This window comes from Bombina bombina, chromosome 2 (genome assembly GCF_027579735.1).
Source record: "Bombina bombina isolate aBomBom1 chromosome 2, aBomBom1.pri, whole genome shotgun sequence".
NCBI lineage: Eukaryota > Metazoa > Chordata > Amphibia > Anura > Bombinatoridae > Bombina > Bombina bombina.
Window position 1 is genome coordinate 1,288,071,462 of NC_069500.1, and position 19,044 is coordinate 1,288,090,505.

At 39.0% G+C, this 19,044-nt stretch overlaps 1 protein-coding gene across 2 annotated transcripts in view; it reads right to left on the reverse strand.

Moving 5' to 3' along the window:
• Window positions 1-649: 649 nt before the first annotated feature.
• The window catches only part of LOC128650283 (uncharacterized), a 422,276-nt gene continuing 403,881 nt past the window's right edge, over window positions 650-19,044 (reverse strand). The window contains exons 22-24 of one of the 2 annotated variants that reach the window (XM_053704108.1): window positions 5,514-5,655; window positions 4,001-4,040; window positions 650-2,600 (exon numbers count right to left, since the gene is read on the reverse strand). In XM_053704108.1, coding sequence (XP_053560083.1) covers window positions 4,002-4,040; window positions 5,514-5,655 — 181 coding nt within the window. In that variant the 3' untranslated portion in view covers window positions 650-2,600; window position 4,001. The remainder of the gene's footprint in view (window positions 2,601-4,000; window positions 4,041-5,513; window positions 5,656-19,044) is intronic. The other variant, XM_053704109.1, reaches the window with a different exon arrangement.

Sequence of the window (19,044 nt, forward strand, 5' to 3'; positions counted from 1 at the left end):
TCAGGCTCGATGGAAACAGACGTTATCAAGAAGTTATGAAGCAGAGGTCCAAAGACCGCTGCTCCATAACTTGTCCGCCTGCTCTGAGGCGGCGGACAGAAATCAACCCGATCGAATACAATCAGGTTGATTGATACCCCCTGCTAGGGGCCGATTGGCCGCAAATCTGCAGGGGGCGGCAATGCACCAGCAGTTCACCAGAACTGCTGGTGCAATTATAAATGCCGATAGCGTATGCTGTCTGCATTTATCGATGGGCAGTGATATGCATCACTTTGCATTATGTCCGCTTGGACATTGTTAAATATGCCCCAATGTGTTTAGCTAGCTTTCAGTAGTGCAATGCTGCTGATTCAACAATGAATACTAAAGGAATGAAGCAAATTTGCTAATTGGAAAGTTGATTAAAAATGTATCTTCTATCTGAACCACAAAATATAAATTTGGTGTTTCATATCCCTTTAAGCAAGCTAATTGAATTTCCATGCATTTTACATCTGAATGAAAAATCTTATGTACACATTTGTTGCCATTTAATATAAGCTGTGTTGTTGTAGTTGACTTTCAGTGATTTCAGAAGAGTGCTTTGAAGCACCAGATGACTTTATTAATGTGTTGTGGTTGCAGTTTAACACCATTAAAGAAAACACCAGCTTTAATATTGTTTATTACATTATATATATTTCACCAGCCTTACAATCCAAATAAAAATATGGTATAAGTGGACTGTGCCCACAAGAATCATGATTACATTAATGCATGCAAAATATGTAAAATGTCTTAATCCTACAGATAAGTACCATTTCTAGGCAAACCTAGTATATAAATTGTTAATTCTAAAAAATGATTAATTCAACATGTTTAATAGAAAGATTTAATAGAAAGGGTAGAGATGATGCCATTGCAAAAAGCTATAGTGAATGTTATACCTGCATGTTATTTTGAGCTTAAAAGGACATGAAACCCACATTTTTTCTTTCATGATTTAGAAAGATCATGCAATTTTAAACAACTTTCTAATTTACTTTTATTAGTTAGATTGCTTCATTCTTTTGATATCCTTTGCTGAAAAGTATATCTAGATAGGCTCAATAGCTGCTGATTGGTTGCTGCACATAGATGCCTCATGTGATTGGCTCACCTATGTGCATTGCTATTTTTTCAACAAAGAATATCTAAAGAATGAAGCAAATGAGATAATAGAAGCTAATTGTAATGTTGTTTAAAATTGTATTCTCTACTTAAATCTTGGGGTTTAGTGTCCATTTAATGAGAGCTATTGTAGGGATTGGATTTGTATGCCATATTCTCTGTCACATATTCACTCATATTTTTGCTGGCATAGCTTCTGCAAATTTTTGTTTTCCTAAAAAATGTTAAGTGTTATCTTTTAACAATGATTATTTTGTCCTGTTAGATGTCAGAAGCTTTGCAAAACAAAGGTTTTAATTTAGTAAACAAGCGTATCCTATCTCCCTACAACACACACAATGAAGAGTTCCAGTAACTCTATAGGTAACAAGTGTTCTCTATGACAAATAATATTAGAGTTTGGGCCAGATCACAAGTGGCTCGCGCCAGCTGGTTTAATCACATCTGTTTGCGTGTGTTGGAAGATGCACTTGTATTACAAGTTGAAAGTAAATGTGAACACGTGAGCACAATGACGATTTGGGCTAGAATGATTACCGCATCTTTAGAGCTCTGGTTAACTGTTACGTGAAACAAAAAAGTGTCACAAAACACATGAAAAATACATTTGAAAAAACAGTTACAATATCTAATAAAAATTTATTAAAAAAAATATTGCACAAAAAGTTATAAAGGCTCAAAGATGAGGTCTCAGGTGTAAGAAAAAAAGACATGCAAAGGCTTTTAACATAGAGCTATACACATGTACATGTCTAAATATGTATATGTATGTATATATAGGTTTATATGTGTGTATATGTATTTACAGACATATATACACATATAAACACATAAATACATATCTATACATATCTCAATCTATCTATCTATTTATCTATCTATGCATAGGTTTTTTTCCTTCTCGCTCCATTGAAGTGTATGGGGGAATACGTTAACGCGGTTGCAATATTTTAACTTTGGCTTTTTGCGCTTGTTCGGTTAGTGCGCAGGCAAACAACATTTTAATTTCAACTTGTAATACTTGTGCTACTCGATGCGCACAAAAAGCTTGGTTCTAGTGCAGTTAACTCGCGAGCGGGAGAGACGAGTAGGGCTCCACTTATAATCTAGCCCTTTATTGGCTTTTAATAGGGTAGAACCATAAAAAATAGTAATTAAATCCAAATGAGTAAGGAGAAAAAGGAATGTCTAACAGTTGCAATACAGAAAACGTAATAAGGGAATATATAAGAAATATATAGCGAGTAATAAATTGTTTATACTGAATGACTAATATTATACCTAAAATAATCATATAGATCTATATGTTAAAAATGTGATAAAAAGCATACATTGCTAAATAAGTCTCTATAAGAAAAGGATGCTTCACATTTTTTGTTATAATTTTGTTGTTGAAATAGACACCTAGATCTTCTGCATGGGAATGATCAATACAATTCCGCTGACATCTGTAAAAAAAAAAAAGAAATGAAAACAAGCATTAAAGCAGAGCGTACTGAAAATGTGTATATACTAAAATAAATTCTATGAACGTTCTGTTAAATGTGACTTACAAAAAGGGTCATTAAAAAAAATATCTATCAGCAATTATACATTTATTTATTTGTTTGTTTTACATATTATTGGTTACGTTGTTTAAGCTTAAAAATATTTAGGACAGAACTATCTATTAAAAAAATAAAATAAATGGACAATATACACCTTCTATTATTTTGCAGTTTATAGCTAATAACCTTGGCTAAGACCAATCAGGGACAGATACTGTATGTAGCAAGGTTAGGCTTGTGAAGTCTGCAATTTGTAGTTAAAAAGATGAACAAGATTAACAGTATGGGTTATCAATATCTAAAAAAAAAATTGACTTTTTTTCCCCAGTCATTAGTTCTTACACTATAAAACATGGAGCCATTTCTGCCATTGAAACTGAGATTTCTACCCTTTAATGTGTTCCCAGTGATCCATGTATCTGCTCGAAAAACTGCTTTAATTTAAAACCAGGTTAAGGTTTCATGGGATGAAAGGCTGGTTTGATCAAAACCTGATCAAAGGCTTCAATGTTAGGAAGCTTACATTTTGTACTTTAAGAGAACCTTAAAGTACAATGGTAATGGTAATGTTTAGACTCAAACCAGGTAAGGAAAGCATTCCATACCTTGTGATAAATGCATCTGGCAACAGACTTTCATGCGTGGCTCAAAGTGTTAATCAGAGAGACCTCTTTGAGACAAGATTAGGTGTTCAATCGCCAGGCTGTCAAATTTAGAGAATTGTCTTGATGAAAGAAGGGACCTTGAAAGGCTGGTTAAATGACATTTGGACTACTTCTACATAACAAGTTCTGCAAGGCAATGGGGGAGCAATTAACATTACAGAGATTAATTTCTGATATATCCTGGCTATCATCCTGGATAGCAACACAAAAGCAGGAAAGATGTAAATCAGATTGAATACCCAGGGAATCACTAAAGTATATATGAGAATTATCTGTGGATCCCAAGACCTGACACATTACTGGGGTAGCTTGTGATTACAGTGAGAGGCCATGAGAGCTCTGTCTGGTCGGCCCCAATTACTCAAAATATGGTCAATGGGGTATATTGATGACTAAGAAAGTCTGCCTCCCAGTTGTCCACACCCAGGATGTGGATTGCTGAACCATGGAATAATGTTGTTCTGCTGAAGTAAAAATATGTGCTACCTCTTTCATCATAAATGGCGGTTGAAGTTCTGCCTTGGTGATTGATGTAAGCCATAGCCCTGACATTGTCAGATTGAAAAGAGTGATAACGTCAAGAGTTATTAACTCTGTCCTTAGCTTTTATGTCTTTTGGCAGGAATGTTCCCTTACCTCAATAATAGCATCCGGTCCAAGTACAAACAAAGTTTGTCTGTGGAAAGGAAGGGAAAAAAGTCCACTTTTAGATACCATATAATCATGCCATGACTTGGCTTAAAGCCAGAACAGTCAAAGCAGCACTTATATTAATGCAAGTTACAAATGAAACTGTTTGTAGTCTTGATCAACCTCAAGTGATCCTGAATTTCTTGAAGGTAAGCTTCTTGAGAAAAAGATCAGAAATATAGTCACACCAGACTGCAGTATTGCAGGCTACACTGACAGCTGGACAAAATGTATAGCCTGCCAGCTAGAAGAATCACCTGTGAAGGCTTTCAAGCTTTCATTGTTAGCATTAAGCATTGTGTGCATTTTATTTTGCCCTTGCGGTAACCCGAAAAGCGCAAAAATCCTAAGCGGAGTTTTCGCCTGGGCGTGCATATATTGCCCCATAGAAATCAAAGGAGACAAAAAAAATGGGGAAAAAAACTAACACCCTACTTGCGCAAACGACCTCGCATTTTCGCATTCCCCATAGAAGTAAAGAGAGTAAAAAAAATTGAAAAAAACCTTACAACGCAAAATACCTAAACAAACTATTAACACATAACGGCCATCCCCCCACACCGCAAAGTACCTAAATAAACTATTGACCCCTAAACCGCCATCCCCCCACATAAAAATCAGTAATTAAAACTATTAACCCATAAACCGCCAACCCCCACATCACATAGTTAAAACTTAACATCTAAATCCCCTAACCTAACACTCCCTAAAATTAAATAAAAACCATACCTTTAAAAAAAAAAAATAAAACCCTGAACATTACAGAAAAATAAAAAAAGTATTTACCAAAAATATAAAATTTCTATTCTATTCTATTTACATGACAAATTTATATAGATTGGAGTGACAGCCGCTGTTTAAAACACATGCTAATTTCTCAGTTTTGAATGTAACATTTGATTTAGTAAACAAAAAATCAAACAGTGAAATAATCAAAAAGAATTCAATCATGAGAGCAGAAATTAATGTCAAATGCTATTATATAAAGATTCGCCAATTGCTACATAGTAAACATATATGGTCCCATTTATCAAATCACAGATGGACAATGTTCCCAACTAGAGAACCTGTCCTCCGGTGAACGTGGTGAGTGGGTAGCAGACACTGCATTTATCATTCTATAAAGAAATCCTTGTGCAGTGCTGCCCCAGCTCTTTTGCAACTTATCACATTACATATGCAATTTCATCAGTAATGTCAATGATCATATTAAATGACGTATGATCTGTGATGTCCATGGCCATATTCATTCGGATTACTTATTACTGTATAATTGTGTTACTTTTGGTAACACAATTATATATTAAAAAGTTTTACTGTATACGTTTTCTGTAGTTGCAGCTACATGTACTGTATATTATATTTGACTTTAAATCTACCCACGTTACTGCAATTTGATTGCTAATTTCCAACACATCCTATTTTTAGTTATTTACATTGCTATATATAATATTATTACCATTTTACAGACTGCTGACAAATTTTCTTTTACATCACAAGTCTCTCTTCCTCTGGCCACCAATTTTATATATGAGATCAGCTGTTGCCACATTTTTGAAGACCCTTTAGGTGTGCTAAGTCTTCCAGTGAGACTTTTCCATCTGAAAAAATATATGTAAATAAATAAATAAAAATATACATATGTAATTATTGTGCACAATCAATTCGAAAAGACAGCATTACAAAGGTACATTGATTAAAAAAATAAATTCCTAATGCATTTAGAGCTTTAATACCAACTTTTTTCCCACTACCGCACTAACTTCACTACAACTAATATTTTTACGTGGGTAAGTTAGCATGTGTGTTAAAAGTTTAAAGTAAATAGTTAGCATGAGTGAAATCCGTTGCTTACTAACTTGAGGATTTTGTATATCGCTACCGTGTTAACGTCATCTACCCATAGGGGTATATATATTAAGCAGAGGATGCTGATTTTTCTGCGTGAGCCTTCTGGCCAGCCGTCTTAAGAGCACTGCTTCTTAACTCATCTGCCACCTTTTAGGTGGCGGACTGCAATCATCCCAATCACATATCAGCGGCCGCAAATGTGCAGGGGGCAGCAATGATAAATGTCCACCTGACATTTGATAAATTGGCCCCATAGAGTTCAATGTTTTTTTTTAAAAAATCTAACACTTATTAGTTGCACACTAACTAGACACCACATTAGACCTACAATGCTAAACCCAAAGAGAGTTATGAATATTTTACATTTAATTGTTCTTCACATAGAAGAAAATTTTCTTTTTCTTTTTAAATATTTATATATATATATATATATATATATATATATATATATATATATATACACATATATATATAAAATTATTTTTGGAAAATATATACAGTATAAGAGAGAGAGAGAGAAGTCCCTTGCAAAGAAGGGGGATGAAACACTCGTAGGTAGAAGTGGTGAGACACTGCTCCATGCTGGATACTAAATCCTCAGGAAATAAAGAAGTTATTAACCATATAAAATAGAAATAAATAGTGCATTCACTTTCATAAAGAGAGATTGCTGAAAATTTAATGAACCAACTATATGAGTGCTGTATTTGTTTTTTTGCTGAAACACTATTGTGCATACTATATATGTTTTCTTCCGAAATGTTTATGAGATATATTGTAATATCTGCTATATACTTGTTTTGATACTAGCTGTATATGTTAAAGTAGATCTATGCATACAATGAGTTATATATTCACATACTGGTATCAAGAAAAGTCAGTTTGTATTGTGAAGGTCACCATAGCAACATTTGCATAAGTAATTGGTAAATTGGGTGTGACCAATGTTTTAATTTATTTGAGGATGTATAAATAGGAGACTTCAGTTTTAGATCAGTATAACTTGCCTGAGGAAACAGAGTGGTAGCTCTGAGAAACGCGTAGCGAATTCTACTGATTTTTATTGTACACTGTTATATTTTTATATAAAGTGTTTTTTATATATATCTGGAGTCTCCTGAATTTTTTATCTGAACCTTCTGAATACATTGGACCATCTTTCACCGGAGTGGTATGTGCGCTGGGCCACTTTTAATATACCCAGCTTGCTTCATTAGCACTACAGTGTGCTCTATACTTTGTGAGTATATCTCTGAAGGGTAAAGCTGGTGGGTTCACACTCTGCTTACTAATTCCACACTAGGAGTCGCCCTCTGTATATCTTCTTACTTTTCAGATGATTTTGGAAATCTACTAAGAGGAGCTGCCCTAGCATTCTAATGCACAGTCAACTGGGACACTGATAAGTTTCCAGACTGCTTATCTAGGCATTATCTTTGCCTTCACTACATGTGAGTACAAAATCTATATCTCATTCTATTTATCCTTATATATACTGGCTACACTAGGAGGCGCCCTTTCTTTTTTTGTTTCATGCTGGATACTTGCTTGGCTTCATTTGGTGGGACGTCACCAGGATTGTGAACTTTTGTGATGTATACACAGATCCATGCCTAAAAGATTGTGAAAGTACATTGGCTACCTTTGCAAGTTGTTACGTGAGAAATAAATTGAAGTTTGATGACGAAAGTACACTCAGCACATGGTGAGCCCGTTTAAGTATTAAGAACTCTCTTGGCAGTGTCTTCATCATTTTATGTGGAATCTTTGAACAATCACTATGTTTTTCCAAGCAGATGGAAAGTTCTGTTTAAATGAAGGCACTTATCTTTATCAAACGCTGAGATTGTTTTTTTTGTTGTTGTTTTTTTTTGTTTTTTTTAAATAATTTTTTTTATTGAGACAAGGAGAAGAATAACAAGAACTGCACCAGGTAAAATTACACAGTAAATGCGTCTAACAAGAATATAATAAAAAACATGTGTTTATAAAAAGAGCAAACATGATGTTGTTGGATATGAGATATAGAAAACAGGTGGGTCTGTTCACTTAAAGAGAGACGAGGTAAAGAAAAAGCAGTGCCTAAACGAGAGTCTCTTTTATATGGGTAGTTTAGATAGGAAGCGTATGTGGTAGTTATATCTACTGTTAGGGATATTTTGGGTGGTGTAATGTAGATATAACTGTGTGTATGTTAGATTAACCTTTCTCAGGAGAAAGTAAAAAGGGGGGGGGGGGGGGGGGAGAGAGCAGATCAGAGCCGCTTTGGTTAAAAAAAAATAAGGGTAGGGAGTTGGGGGAGATTGTCTACTGTGATAGAAGTACTAGTTATGAAATAGTATAGTATAAGTTATGCAGTAATATAGGAATGGATAGGAGGGGAGAGGGGGGGGGAAGGGGGGGCGGAGGCGGTCAGGTAAACCCTGCAAGGGGTTAAATTTGATATGTATGAGAGCAGTCTTAAGGGGAAATGGAATATGGTATTAGAAAAAGAAGGAAGGAATGGAATATATGGGCCAGAAATGGGGAGTGTGAGTATCAAATAGATAGGCGATGTAAGGGCGCTAGGGAAGTTACTCCCCCAGTCTAGGCGGGGCAAAATAGGTGGGTGGAGGCAGTATTTCAGTTACCCAATATGTTCCAAAAGCTGGAGCTAAGGGGGGTTCTGAATGTGGATCATTAGTGAGGGTTTTGTGTAGGTTGTAAGAAGAGGAGTTACCTCAAGAAGAAATAGAAAAAAGAGAGAGAAATGGAGATGTATAAACAATAACAATTATCAACAACAGTGGTGTAACAGTTTACTAACAGGAACAAACATGTTAGGGCATATGAATACAATCCTGTAAATGCAAAGTGAGATTTTACCACTAAACACATCTAGAACATAACATGCTAGGAGTATAGGTATAAACCTGTAAACATAGAGTAAAATTTTGACATATAGTAGAGATAGCCTTGGGTGATGGCTATGATGGGGAACTTGGGACGGTAGAGTAACTTTTGTGCAGGAGCTAACCTAGATTATATAAACTAGAAGAGTCAATACAAGAATAACATCTGATGTGGTCACAAAAATCTAGAAAACACTAAAGAAAGGAGAGCCGTGAGCTAAAGGAGGGTAAGGTAAATGAGTACCTGTCTGGGAGCTCTAGGCTTACCTGTGGTGAGATTGTCCAGCAGATGAGCTTTCTTTAGATGGGCTGAATGTAGAAGAGTGATAGTAGAGTAAGATAAGTACCCGTTTGTACACTCTGTTCTTCGGAGGACTTTGCCCAAGAATATTCTTTGCAACCAGCAGTAGAGTTCTCTATGTTATCCTGTGGAGGGGGAGATCATTGAACAAACCTGTTTCGGGGGGGTTGAAGAGTAAAGAGTGCTAGGAGAGTAAGATAAGTACCCGTTTGTACACTCTGGTCTTTTTGGTATTCTTTTCTGGGGGGATCCTCAAGTTCTCCGTGTGAAAGGATACAAAAAAAAAGGAGGAACTAATAGGCAGAGATGTTTACTGCAAGTACCTGTGGGAACTCAGAAACTATTCTATCTCCCGGGCTGGAGAAGTGGTGTTTCGTGGGAGCCACTCTGGGGCTGACATATTGAGTCCGGTTGTTTTTCTCTGGATCCCAGTGGGAGGATAAGACCCCCCCTGGAGACCCAAGGTGTTCAAGAGTTTCATCCCTTGGTCCACAGAAAGGGAGGAGAGGGGTTCCTATGTAATATTGTTGAAGGGGTATTGTGGAGTCTCCAGGACCTAGGAGAAAGAATATCTGACCTTCTGACCCTCCACTTCCCGCAAACCTCCTGTGTATGTGATTCAAGGCTTATTGCTAAGAATGTTGTTGCAAATAGTAGGGTTGCTTTCAGATAGACCAAGGAGGTATATGAGCCCCAACCTTTGGAGAATATGGGATCTATGCGAGATCAGCAATCAGTTTCTAGGAGGCAACTTTGGCTGGGAAAGGCACTAGCCCTACTTTATTTATGTGCTTATCTGTGGGAGGGTAAGTCTTAGTAAAATCATCAAAGATGGAGACTGCTGTATCACAGAGTTATTGCTGTGGTGCAGTGAGTGGCTGCAACAGTTGTGTGAAAAAATAAAACTCCCCTTGTCCAGATAGGAGAAATAAAAATGGTGGGGGCTTTTAGCACAAGATGCCTTTTCTGACCCTGGAAACTCTGTTTAATGATAGAGAGTGTGTATAGCAGGGATTAGTAGCAGGGCTATGGGGACCTATGATATCCGTTATGGGATGTGAACATAGGATAGCATCCAGCTTGAGGAAAGGCTGCTTGGGTGTGGGAGACTGAGGCTTCTTTATGCGGCTCAGAGTTATGCAGAAAGGGCCGGGTAGGCGTATATATTTATTGCAGGAGCTGGGTATGCAACTTGTTGCTGCACGCTTGTGGGGAGAGTGAGCCAGTTGGAGGAGGAGGGAAAGGAAAATAACGGTTTCGCGCCTTAACAGGGGAGCACCCGGTATCAGTGGAGGCTGGTGAGATGAACCGCTATGTGGTCAGTATATTGCGGTATGTAAAGAGAGTTTTATATGGGGGCAATAAGTGAGTTGAACTACGTGTGAACGGCAGTTACTCACAGATCAATCACCGGTGCTCCGATCACGTGTGGGCTGCTCCCGTTGTGCCACTTGCGATGTGGGTCAAAGGATCCCTGCTTCAGTGGATGCGGTGGTTGTAGCTGAGCTCCGGAGCAGGTCCCCGGCCCTCCGGAGCATAAGGAGGCAGATAGATTGAGGAGAGCGGCTTAGGGAGTATTCTATGAGAGCCGAGTGTGCGAGGAGTTGCGGCTGATGGGCCCTCTGTGTCCAAGCTGTCACGTCAGAATGTGTGAAATTTGTTAATTCTATGCTTGCTGTAATTTCCCTAGTATGTTTTGTCATGGTATATAAGAACTTTATGTGTGTTCACTAATAGGAGACTACATAGATCCTGAATGTTATACCAAGTTAACAGATCCCTCATATAGTTTGGTGGGGTTACCCTCTGGTGGAGGTGTTGTAGGTCTCTTTAAATGAGTGATCCTATGTTATTGTGATTTTATATACTGTATATATATATATATATATATATATATATATATATATACACACACACACAGTACTGTGAAAAAGTCTTAGGCTACCATTAGATTTGTTGTTTTAGCAAAGTTTTAATAACCGTCCATATTTATTTTTCGGCCTCTTTATTAAGATACAAACAGAAAATACAGCAAAAATTTACACAAAATATAAAAAAGAAACAATTTTCAGAACAAAATGGCTTCTTGAGACAAAAGTCAGTATGTAGTGTGACCTCCCTTGGCACTAAGCACATCTTGAACTCTTTTGGGGAGACTGTTCTGAAGTAATCTTCTAGTATATTATACCAGGCTTTTTTCAGCACTTCCCAGAGTTCTTTTTTAGATTAAGGTTGTCTTTTATTTATTTCTATGCCCAGGTGATCCCATACTGCCTCTATAATACTCAATACTCAGTGGAGGCCAGTCCATGACTGTCCATGACTGTCAGTGATTGATCAGCTGTTTTTCTTTCCAAATATGATTTCACTGCATTAGCAGTGTGCCTGGGATCATGCTGAAAAATAAAACCATTCCCAATCAGTTGCTTTACAGAAGAAATGCCATGATGAATTAAAACCTGTCTGTACTTTTCAGCATTCATGATCCCATCAATTCGGACAATATCGCCAACACCACTGGCAGAAATACAGCCCCAAACCAGGACAGACCCTCCACCATGTTTCACTGAAGGCCACAAGCACTCATTCTTGCATATCTCGCCAACTCTTCTTCTCACAGTGTCGACGATTGGACGCAAAAATTTCAAACTTGGATTTGTCACTCCATAATACTCTTTTCCACTGATCTTCATTCCAATCTTTGTGAGCTTTATCATTTCTTAGCCTGTTCCCTTTCCAAAAAAGTGGTTTCTTGGCTCCAACCCTTCCACAAAGACCATTCCTGTAGAAGGGTCAACTTGGCATCAATATGAAGCTGCCAGATGCTGAGCCAGATCCTTGCTGGACTTCTTCCGTTCTCTAAAAGAAGAAACTGAGAAACTCCTCATCAGATTTTGAATGTTTTCTTGGCCTTGTCCTTGACCTCTCCTGATTCTTCAAATGTATTTATAACAGCTTGAATACCACATTTTGAGTATCCAGTTTGTTTACTGATTTCCCTTTAAGAGTGGCCATGCTGATGCAAAAGTATGATTTTATGTCTGTCAAATTCAGTGATGTACGGTATTTTGAATAGAATGACATGATTAAAAGTTGTTCTTATTAGCAAGCTTCCAGTGAATTAAACTCATACAGTACCATATGTGCATGTAATGTTTAAGTATGTCTTCCACAAACCTGGTGTAATAGACCTTTTTCACAGCAGTCATTTTGACATGAAATAGTAGGACAAATACAGGTGTTAGCAATGACATTAATTAGGGTTCCATTCCATTTAGGTTTACAAGAGCCAGGTTCCTACTATCGCTCAAGGGTAAAGGGAGGTTACACTAAATACTCGACACTTTAGCCTAAAGAAGTATTTTTTTTTTTTTAGTTTTTTTAAAACTGCATACAAATATCCTATATTTTCTGGTTGTAGTCTAAGAGGCTGAGAAATAATTATATATGGTCATTATACCATTGCTAAAATAACTTATGGTGGCTTAAGAATGTTGCACAGTACTGTGTGTATGTATATAGTCTTATAAAGAAGAGGCGCCTCATGGTGTAATAACGTCTAACACCAAAATCAAGTAAATACACAGATGGTAACTCACAATTTGGAGGAGCACACTTAGTGCTGTAAACAGCAGACCAAGCCCTTAAAGTCGCTCGGTAGACTCGTCTACGGCACTGCTTGGCTGATTTCCAAAGGTAATATTGTCCTATGCAAAGAGATCTACAGACCGTCCAGGCTCACACCAATCTCTAGTGCTGAACTTTAGTACTGGTACTTGGACGTGGATAAAAGTGGCAGGAACCATCAACAGAAACCCGTTGTTGTTGAGCTTTGTTTTTATACTTTTATTAAAACTTCTTTTTTATAAGAAGCACGCTGCCCCTCCTTCATTACCCTGGTGTTTGGATACCCTGGTGTTTGGTTATTCTTATATGGGTCCTGCTACTTTTATCCACGTCCAAGTAGCAGTACTAAAGTTCAGCACTAGAGATTGGTGTGAGCCTGGACGGTCTGTGGATCTCTTTGCAAGGGGCGATATTACCTTCAGAAATCAGCCAATCAGTGCCATGGACGAGTCTTCTGAGCAACTTTAAGGTCTCAGTCTGCTGTTTATAGCACTTAGTGTGCTCCTCCAAATTGTGAGTAACCATCTGTGTATTTATTTTATTTTGGTGTTAGACCTGTCAGGGTGCCAGGAATCAGACTGAGACGAGAAGTGCAAAAATAATCACACCTTTATTAATAGCAAAAAATGATAAAAAGTCCACAAGTCAAATAACAAGCCAAGAGTCAAAACCAGAGCTGGTAGTCAGAAGAAACGAGTCAGGAGCCAAAGCGAATAGTCAGACGAGCCGAGTCAGGAGCCAAAGCGAGTAGTCAGACGAGATGGAATCAGGAACAAGGAGAACAGAAGAGTCAGGAACAAGCCAGGGATCAGGAACCAGGAGGGACGTCAGACAGGCAGGTAATACACTGGAACTCACAAACAGGTCTGAGACAACGCAAGGGCAAAGCTTACTGAACAGAGGCCCTTTAAATAATAAGTGATGACATCACAATTCTGAGACTGCAACCTGTCTCACATGGATGATGTACACCAGTCTGGCCATAAAAGGGCATGCAGGAAATGAGCAGCATCACACACTATGCACCAGAGTCAGCAAGAGAGATTAGTAAAATGGCTGCCAGTAGCACGTGGCAAACAAAGCAGGGAAAAAAACCCTGACAAGACGTTATTACACCATGAGTCACCTCTTCTTTGTCTTATAGGACTATCTGCCATCACTACCGTCATCCTGAGAATGCTGCCACTTTGATTTGTGTATCATTCTGAAGAAATTAATTGTTTGTTTAACAACAGCGAGTCTATGTGTCTACATCACCTAAGACTTTTTTCACTACAGGGAGTGCAGAATTATTAGGCAAATGAGTATTTTGACCACATCATCCTCTTTATGCATGTTGTCTTACTTACTACCAATTAAGCATATTAGGTGATGTGCATCTCTGTAATGAGAAGGGATGTGGTCTAATGACATCAACACCCTATATCAGGTGTGCATAATTATTAGGCAACTTCCTTTCCTTTGGCAAAATGGGTCAAAAGAAGGACTTGACAGGCTCAGAAAAGTCAAAAATAGTGAGATATCTTGCAGAGGGATGCAGCACTCTTAAAATTGCAAAGCTTCTGAAGCGTGATCATCGAACAATCAAGCGTTTCATTCAAAATAGTCAACAGGGTCGCAAGAAGCGTGTGGAAAAACCAAGGCGCAAAATAACTGCCCATGAACTGAGAAAAGTCAAGCGTGCAGCTGCCAAGATGCCACTTGCCACCAGTTTGGCCATATTTCAGAGCTGCAACATCACTGGAGTGCCCAAAAGCACAAGGTGTGCAACACTCAGAGACATGGCCAAGGTAAGAAAGGCTGAAAGACGACCACCACTGAACAAGACACACAAGCTGAAACGTCAAGACTGGGCCAAGAAATATCTCAAGACTGATTTTTCTAAGGTTTTATGGACTGATGAAATGAGAGTGAGTCTTGATGGGCCAGATGGATGGGCCCGTGGCTGGATTGGTAAAGGGCAGAGAGCTCCAGTCCGACTCAGACGCCAGCAAGGTGGAGGTGGAGTACTGGTTTGGGCTGGTATCATCAAAGATGAGCTTGTGGGGCCTTTTCGGGTTGAGGATGGAGTCAAGCTCAACTCCCAGTCCTACTGCCAGTTTCTGGAAGACACCTTCTTCAAGCAGTGGTACAGGAAGAAGTCTGCATCCTTCAAGAAAAACATGATTTTCATGCAGGACAAAGCTCCATCACACGCGTCCAAGTACTCCACAGCGTGGCTGGCAAGAAAGGGTATAAAAGAAGAAAATCTAATGACATGGCCTCCTTGTTCACCTGATCTGAACCCCATTGAGAACCTGTAGTCCATCATCAAATGTGAGATTTACAAGGAGGGAAAACAGTGCACCTCTCTGAACAGTGTCTGGGAGGCTGTGGTTGCTGCTGTACGAAATGTTGATGGTGAACAGATCAAAACACTGACAGAATCCATGGATGGCAGGCTTTTGAGTGTCCTTGCAAAGAAAGGTGGCTATATTGGTCACTGATTTGTTTTTGTTTTGTTTTTGAATGTCAGAAATGTATATTTGTGAATGTTGAGATGTTATATTGGTTTCACTGGTAAAAATAAATAATTGAAATGGCTATATATTTGTTTTTTGTTAAGTTGCCTAATAATTATGCACAGTAATAGTCACCTGCACACACAGATATCCCCCTAAAATAGCTAAAACTAAAAACAAACTAAAAACTACTTCCAAAAATATTCAGCTTTGATATTAATGAGTTTTTTGGGTTCATTGAGAACATGGTTGTTGTTCAATAATAAAATTAATCCTCAAAAATACAACTTGCATAATAATTCTGCACTCCCTGTATATATACATTCACTTTTATAATATGTATCCATTGTGATTTATAACACTAATGACATTTTATTTGTTTTGTATTTTGTAATATTTTCATGCGCACCTTTTATGTGGTTTGGATGTTTTATCTGACCATTGTTACTTGTATGTATATATAATTAACAAAACAACGCCATCTTGGGGCCTGCTTCCCTTCTGATTGTGCCGGCTTCTCTAGTTCTAAGGCCCCGTATCCTGCGGAAAGATTTCGGAACTTACCTCAACCTCCTCCAGCCTCTACGGAGTCAATCGGCGGATGTAACAACAGGCCGGGGGCTCCTCGGCCTTTGGAGAGGCCTACTGCTACACTCCAGGATCTGATCCGCTGCTGACGTCCTCCTCTCTCGTCTCGACACAGGATCTTCTCCCAGGTACCTTAATCTTGATCCGGTGCGTTCCAGCTGATTACCCTTTCTTGCTCCGGGACTATATGCTGGCTTGTGTGGATCCGGTGACATCTTGGTGAGGTGCCCTCCCAAACACCGGGATAGAGGGATTCCTCTCAGGCTCTGGAGAGCCGGCATAGCTCAACTGCCACACAGCTGAAGGAGCATTAACCGGGCTCCTGTTCCACTCCCACAATTTCTTTGCGAGGACTGTTACTGGAGTCTCATTGGCAACTTACAGAGGTGAGATCTACCTTCACCCGTTTTGCTAAAACCCAGCCTAATTAGTGAGTCGAGTAGGCCCACTTTACCACCTGAATATTAAGGCTTGCACAGGATCCTGGGTCTGGATCATGTATGAATCATATCTTTGCCTACCCACCCTAGTTGGCCCAGGCCTATAGATTAGCCCTCAATATCAAGGTTTGGACCTTAAAATTGCCTGAGGTTCCCTCATATTACTGTATCTATCACAGACAAAGACCCTTATTACATAATTAGGACTGGCCTGTGTCAGTCTCAGGGAAGAGGGTTGATTCTATAGCTGCTGTGCCAGCATATGTACCTCTGTGGCCCTGGCCCAAAGTGGAGTGTTGTGGTTAAATTTCTTATGTATAGCATGTATTATTTGTGCTTTTTATGTGTAATTTGAGTACTACTTCACAAAACTGCTAAGCTGCACACAACTCCTCTTCTCACCTCATCTTATACACAACACTACTCATTTCCGGCAGTTTCCGCACGCTTAACTTAATCCAGTGCCCACCACACATTTAACATCTCCCACGCTCATTTGGAGACCCCATAATTGTCCCATTAAATTTCACTCACTGGGGGGCTGAGCCAACTGCCGAAGCAACAAGACTAGCCATCTCGGAGCTCCTGCAATCTGATTATCAAGATACAACTTTGTGGCACCCTAAGACTTTATATATTTCTATATTCGGCTCTTGTTATATCCTAGGATATCGATTATAAAATTTGGGACCAAACTAATGTATAAATGACATACTATTGGCACTGAGGCCCACCATTATACTTGCAACTACCCACGCACTGCCTTAACAGACGGAAACACACTTCTTATAATTGTACTTCCAGCATATTAATGGAGCAACAATTTCTTGCAGCGATACACGCTTTAATGCGCTCCATGGACCTTCACCAGCAAGCTCTTGTTGCTGAACTGAGATCTGCGATGGACCCGTCACAAAATATAACACTGTCTATAGAAGCGAAGGCGGAGGTAGACCGGTCGGAACTCGACGCTCCACAATGCAACACAGATTTGCTCCAAGACCATGCAGACTGGTACACAACAACTACGGAGGACTTAGACCCGAGATCAATGAAACAGCCAGAAATATTTCCTCTGAACAGTATCTCGCAGCACTCGCCGGTCCTCACAGGGCTGAGGCAACAGAAAGCAACATACCTCGTGACGCCGCAAGCATTGCTGCTCGGAGCGACCAGTGTAAGCAGTTTCCAACTGACAGTTTATGCTTCCTATGGTCCTGAGATGATTGATCCATGCAGAGGCCCTCCTGCAGATGATGGGGCCAGGTCCAGTGAGGCTGCTGAACCGGGAGCTGAGAGGAATACATCGTGCTTGGGATGCTCCGTACTGCACAATTTAGGGCAAGATGAACCTAGCCACGGAGGAACTAAAACATGATCGTACACTAACACCAAACGCTCAAACCCATCTACAAGGAACTCTGGCTATCTTACTAATCCTTTTTTTAGTTGCCTCACCATGCTGGTACAGCTGCGGGGTCAGTATCCTAATCCTCTTATCTGCAAATTTGATCAGTCCCCACAGCAGAGATCCCCTTCATGTATTTCCCCTGGGCTGGATTACCTACGCAGATGTGGTGTTGGTTAAATAACACATTCTGGACCATCTCTCACAGAACAGTTTGTGCTCTCACTTTGGCAACAACATTTACTATTGTGAACACAGGGTAGCTAACCCACCACCCTAAGGTTAATACGGACTAATAATTTATGTTGAGTTAAGTCTGGGGAATACTTTTGTTAGAACCTGATGTTCTCTCCCACACGTTTATATATGTAAGTTCAATGGTTTTGCACTGTCTATGTTTTGCGTTTCCTTCTCTTTCATTCCTCCCCTCCTCAAGGTTCGTTATTTAGGTCTATTATTTATAACAGCCTTGACACTCTTGTGAGCTATTGAATGGATATATTTTATAACGTATTACTATTCCTGCCTTAATAAGACCTAAAGAGTGCAGTTTACCCACCTATGTGTAATTCCCACAAGCCTCCTCAGATCTAATCTAATTTCAAAGGGATATAAGGAAAAAGGGACAAAAAAAGGGAGAAAAAAGAAATAGAGACTAGTAACAAATAACGCATTGCACTAAAACACCACTGTCCCAGTACATACTATACTTTAGCCCTCTAGAATACTTTGTGGATAAGTAGTATGACATCTATTCCCCACATTTCACTAGACAAAACGGATACATGATTTATGGGTCCAATTCAGCCCAAGCCTAGCTCATAGGTCATTTGACCACTTCATTACATACATCTTTGTGATCAGATAGGTTTGGATACTTAGGTTATTTTATAACGGGTTTAATGACTGTCCTTCTAGACCTTTCAACACAATGTCTATATGGGGTGTACTTTTAAGTAACTGGTGCTAGAATCACCCATACTATTTACTCCTAAAATCTTGGGTTCATTGAACGCTGAAATTACCAGTAAGTCGGTTTAATCTATTCACACAAATCTTATTGCTCTCCCCGTGGGAACTTAGTTTACATAATTTTATATCTGGTTACACCACCCCTCCTGTTAGACCACTCAGACATTGACAAAAAATATCTCACTTGTTAAAGATTCAACACTTACTTCATAGCTCCCCCCACCCTTTTTTATGCTGAGCTACAACTTAATCATAACCCTCTATTTAAATATTACATAGTCTGAAAGTAACAAACCATCCCTCGGCTTTTATATTAATTACAGATCTCTGGAGACATAACTCATATATTTTGCACCTATCCACAAGCCCCAAAAATTAGAGCAGAGGTTTGTCTACCTATACTGTACATTA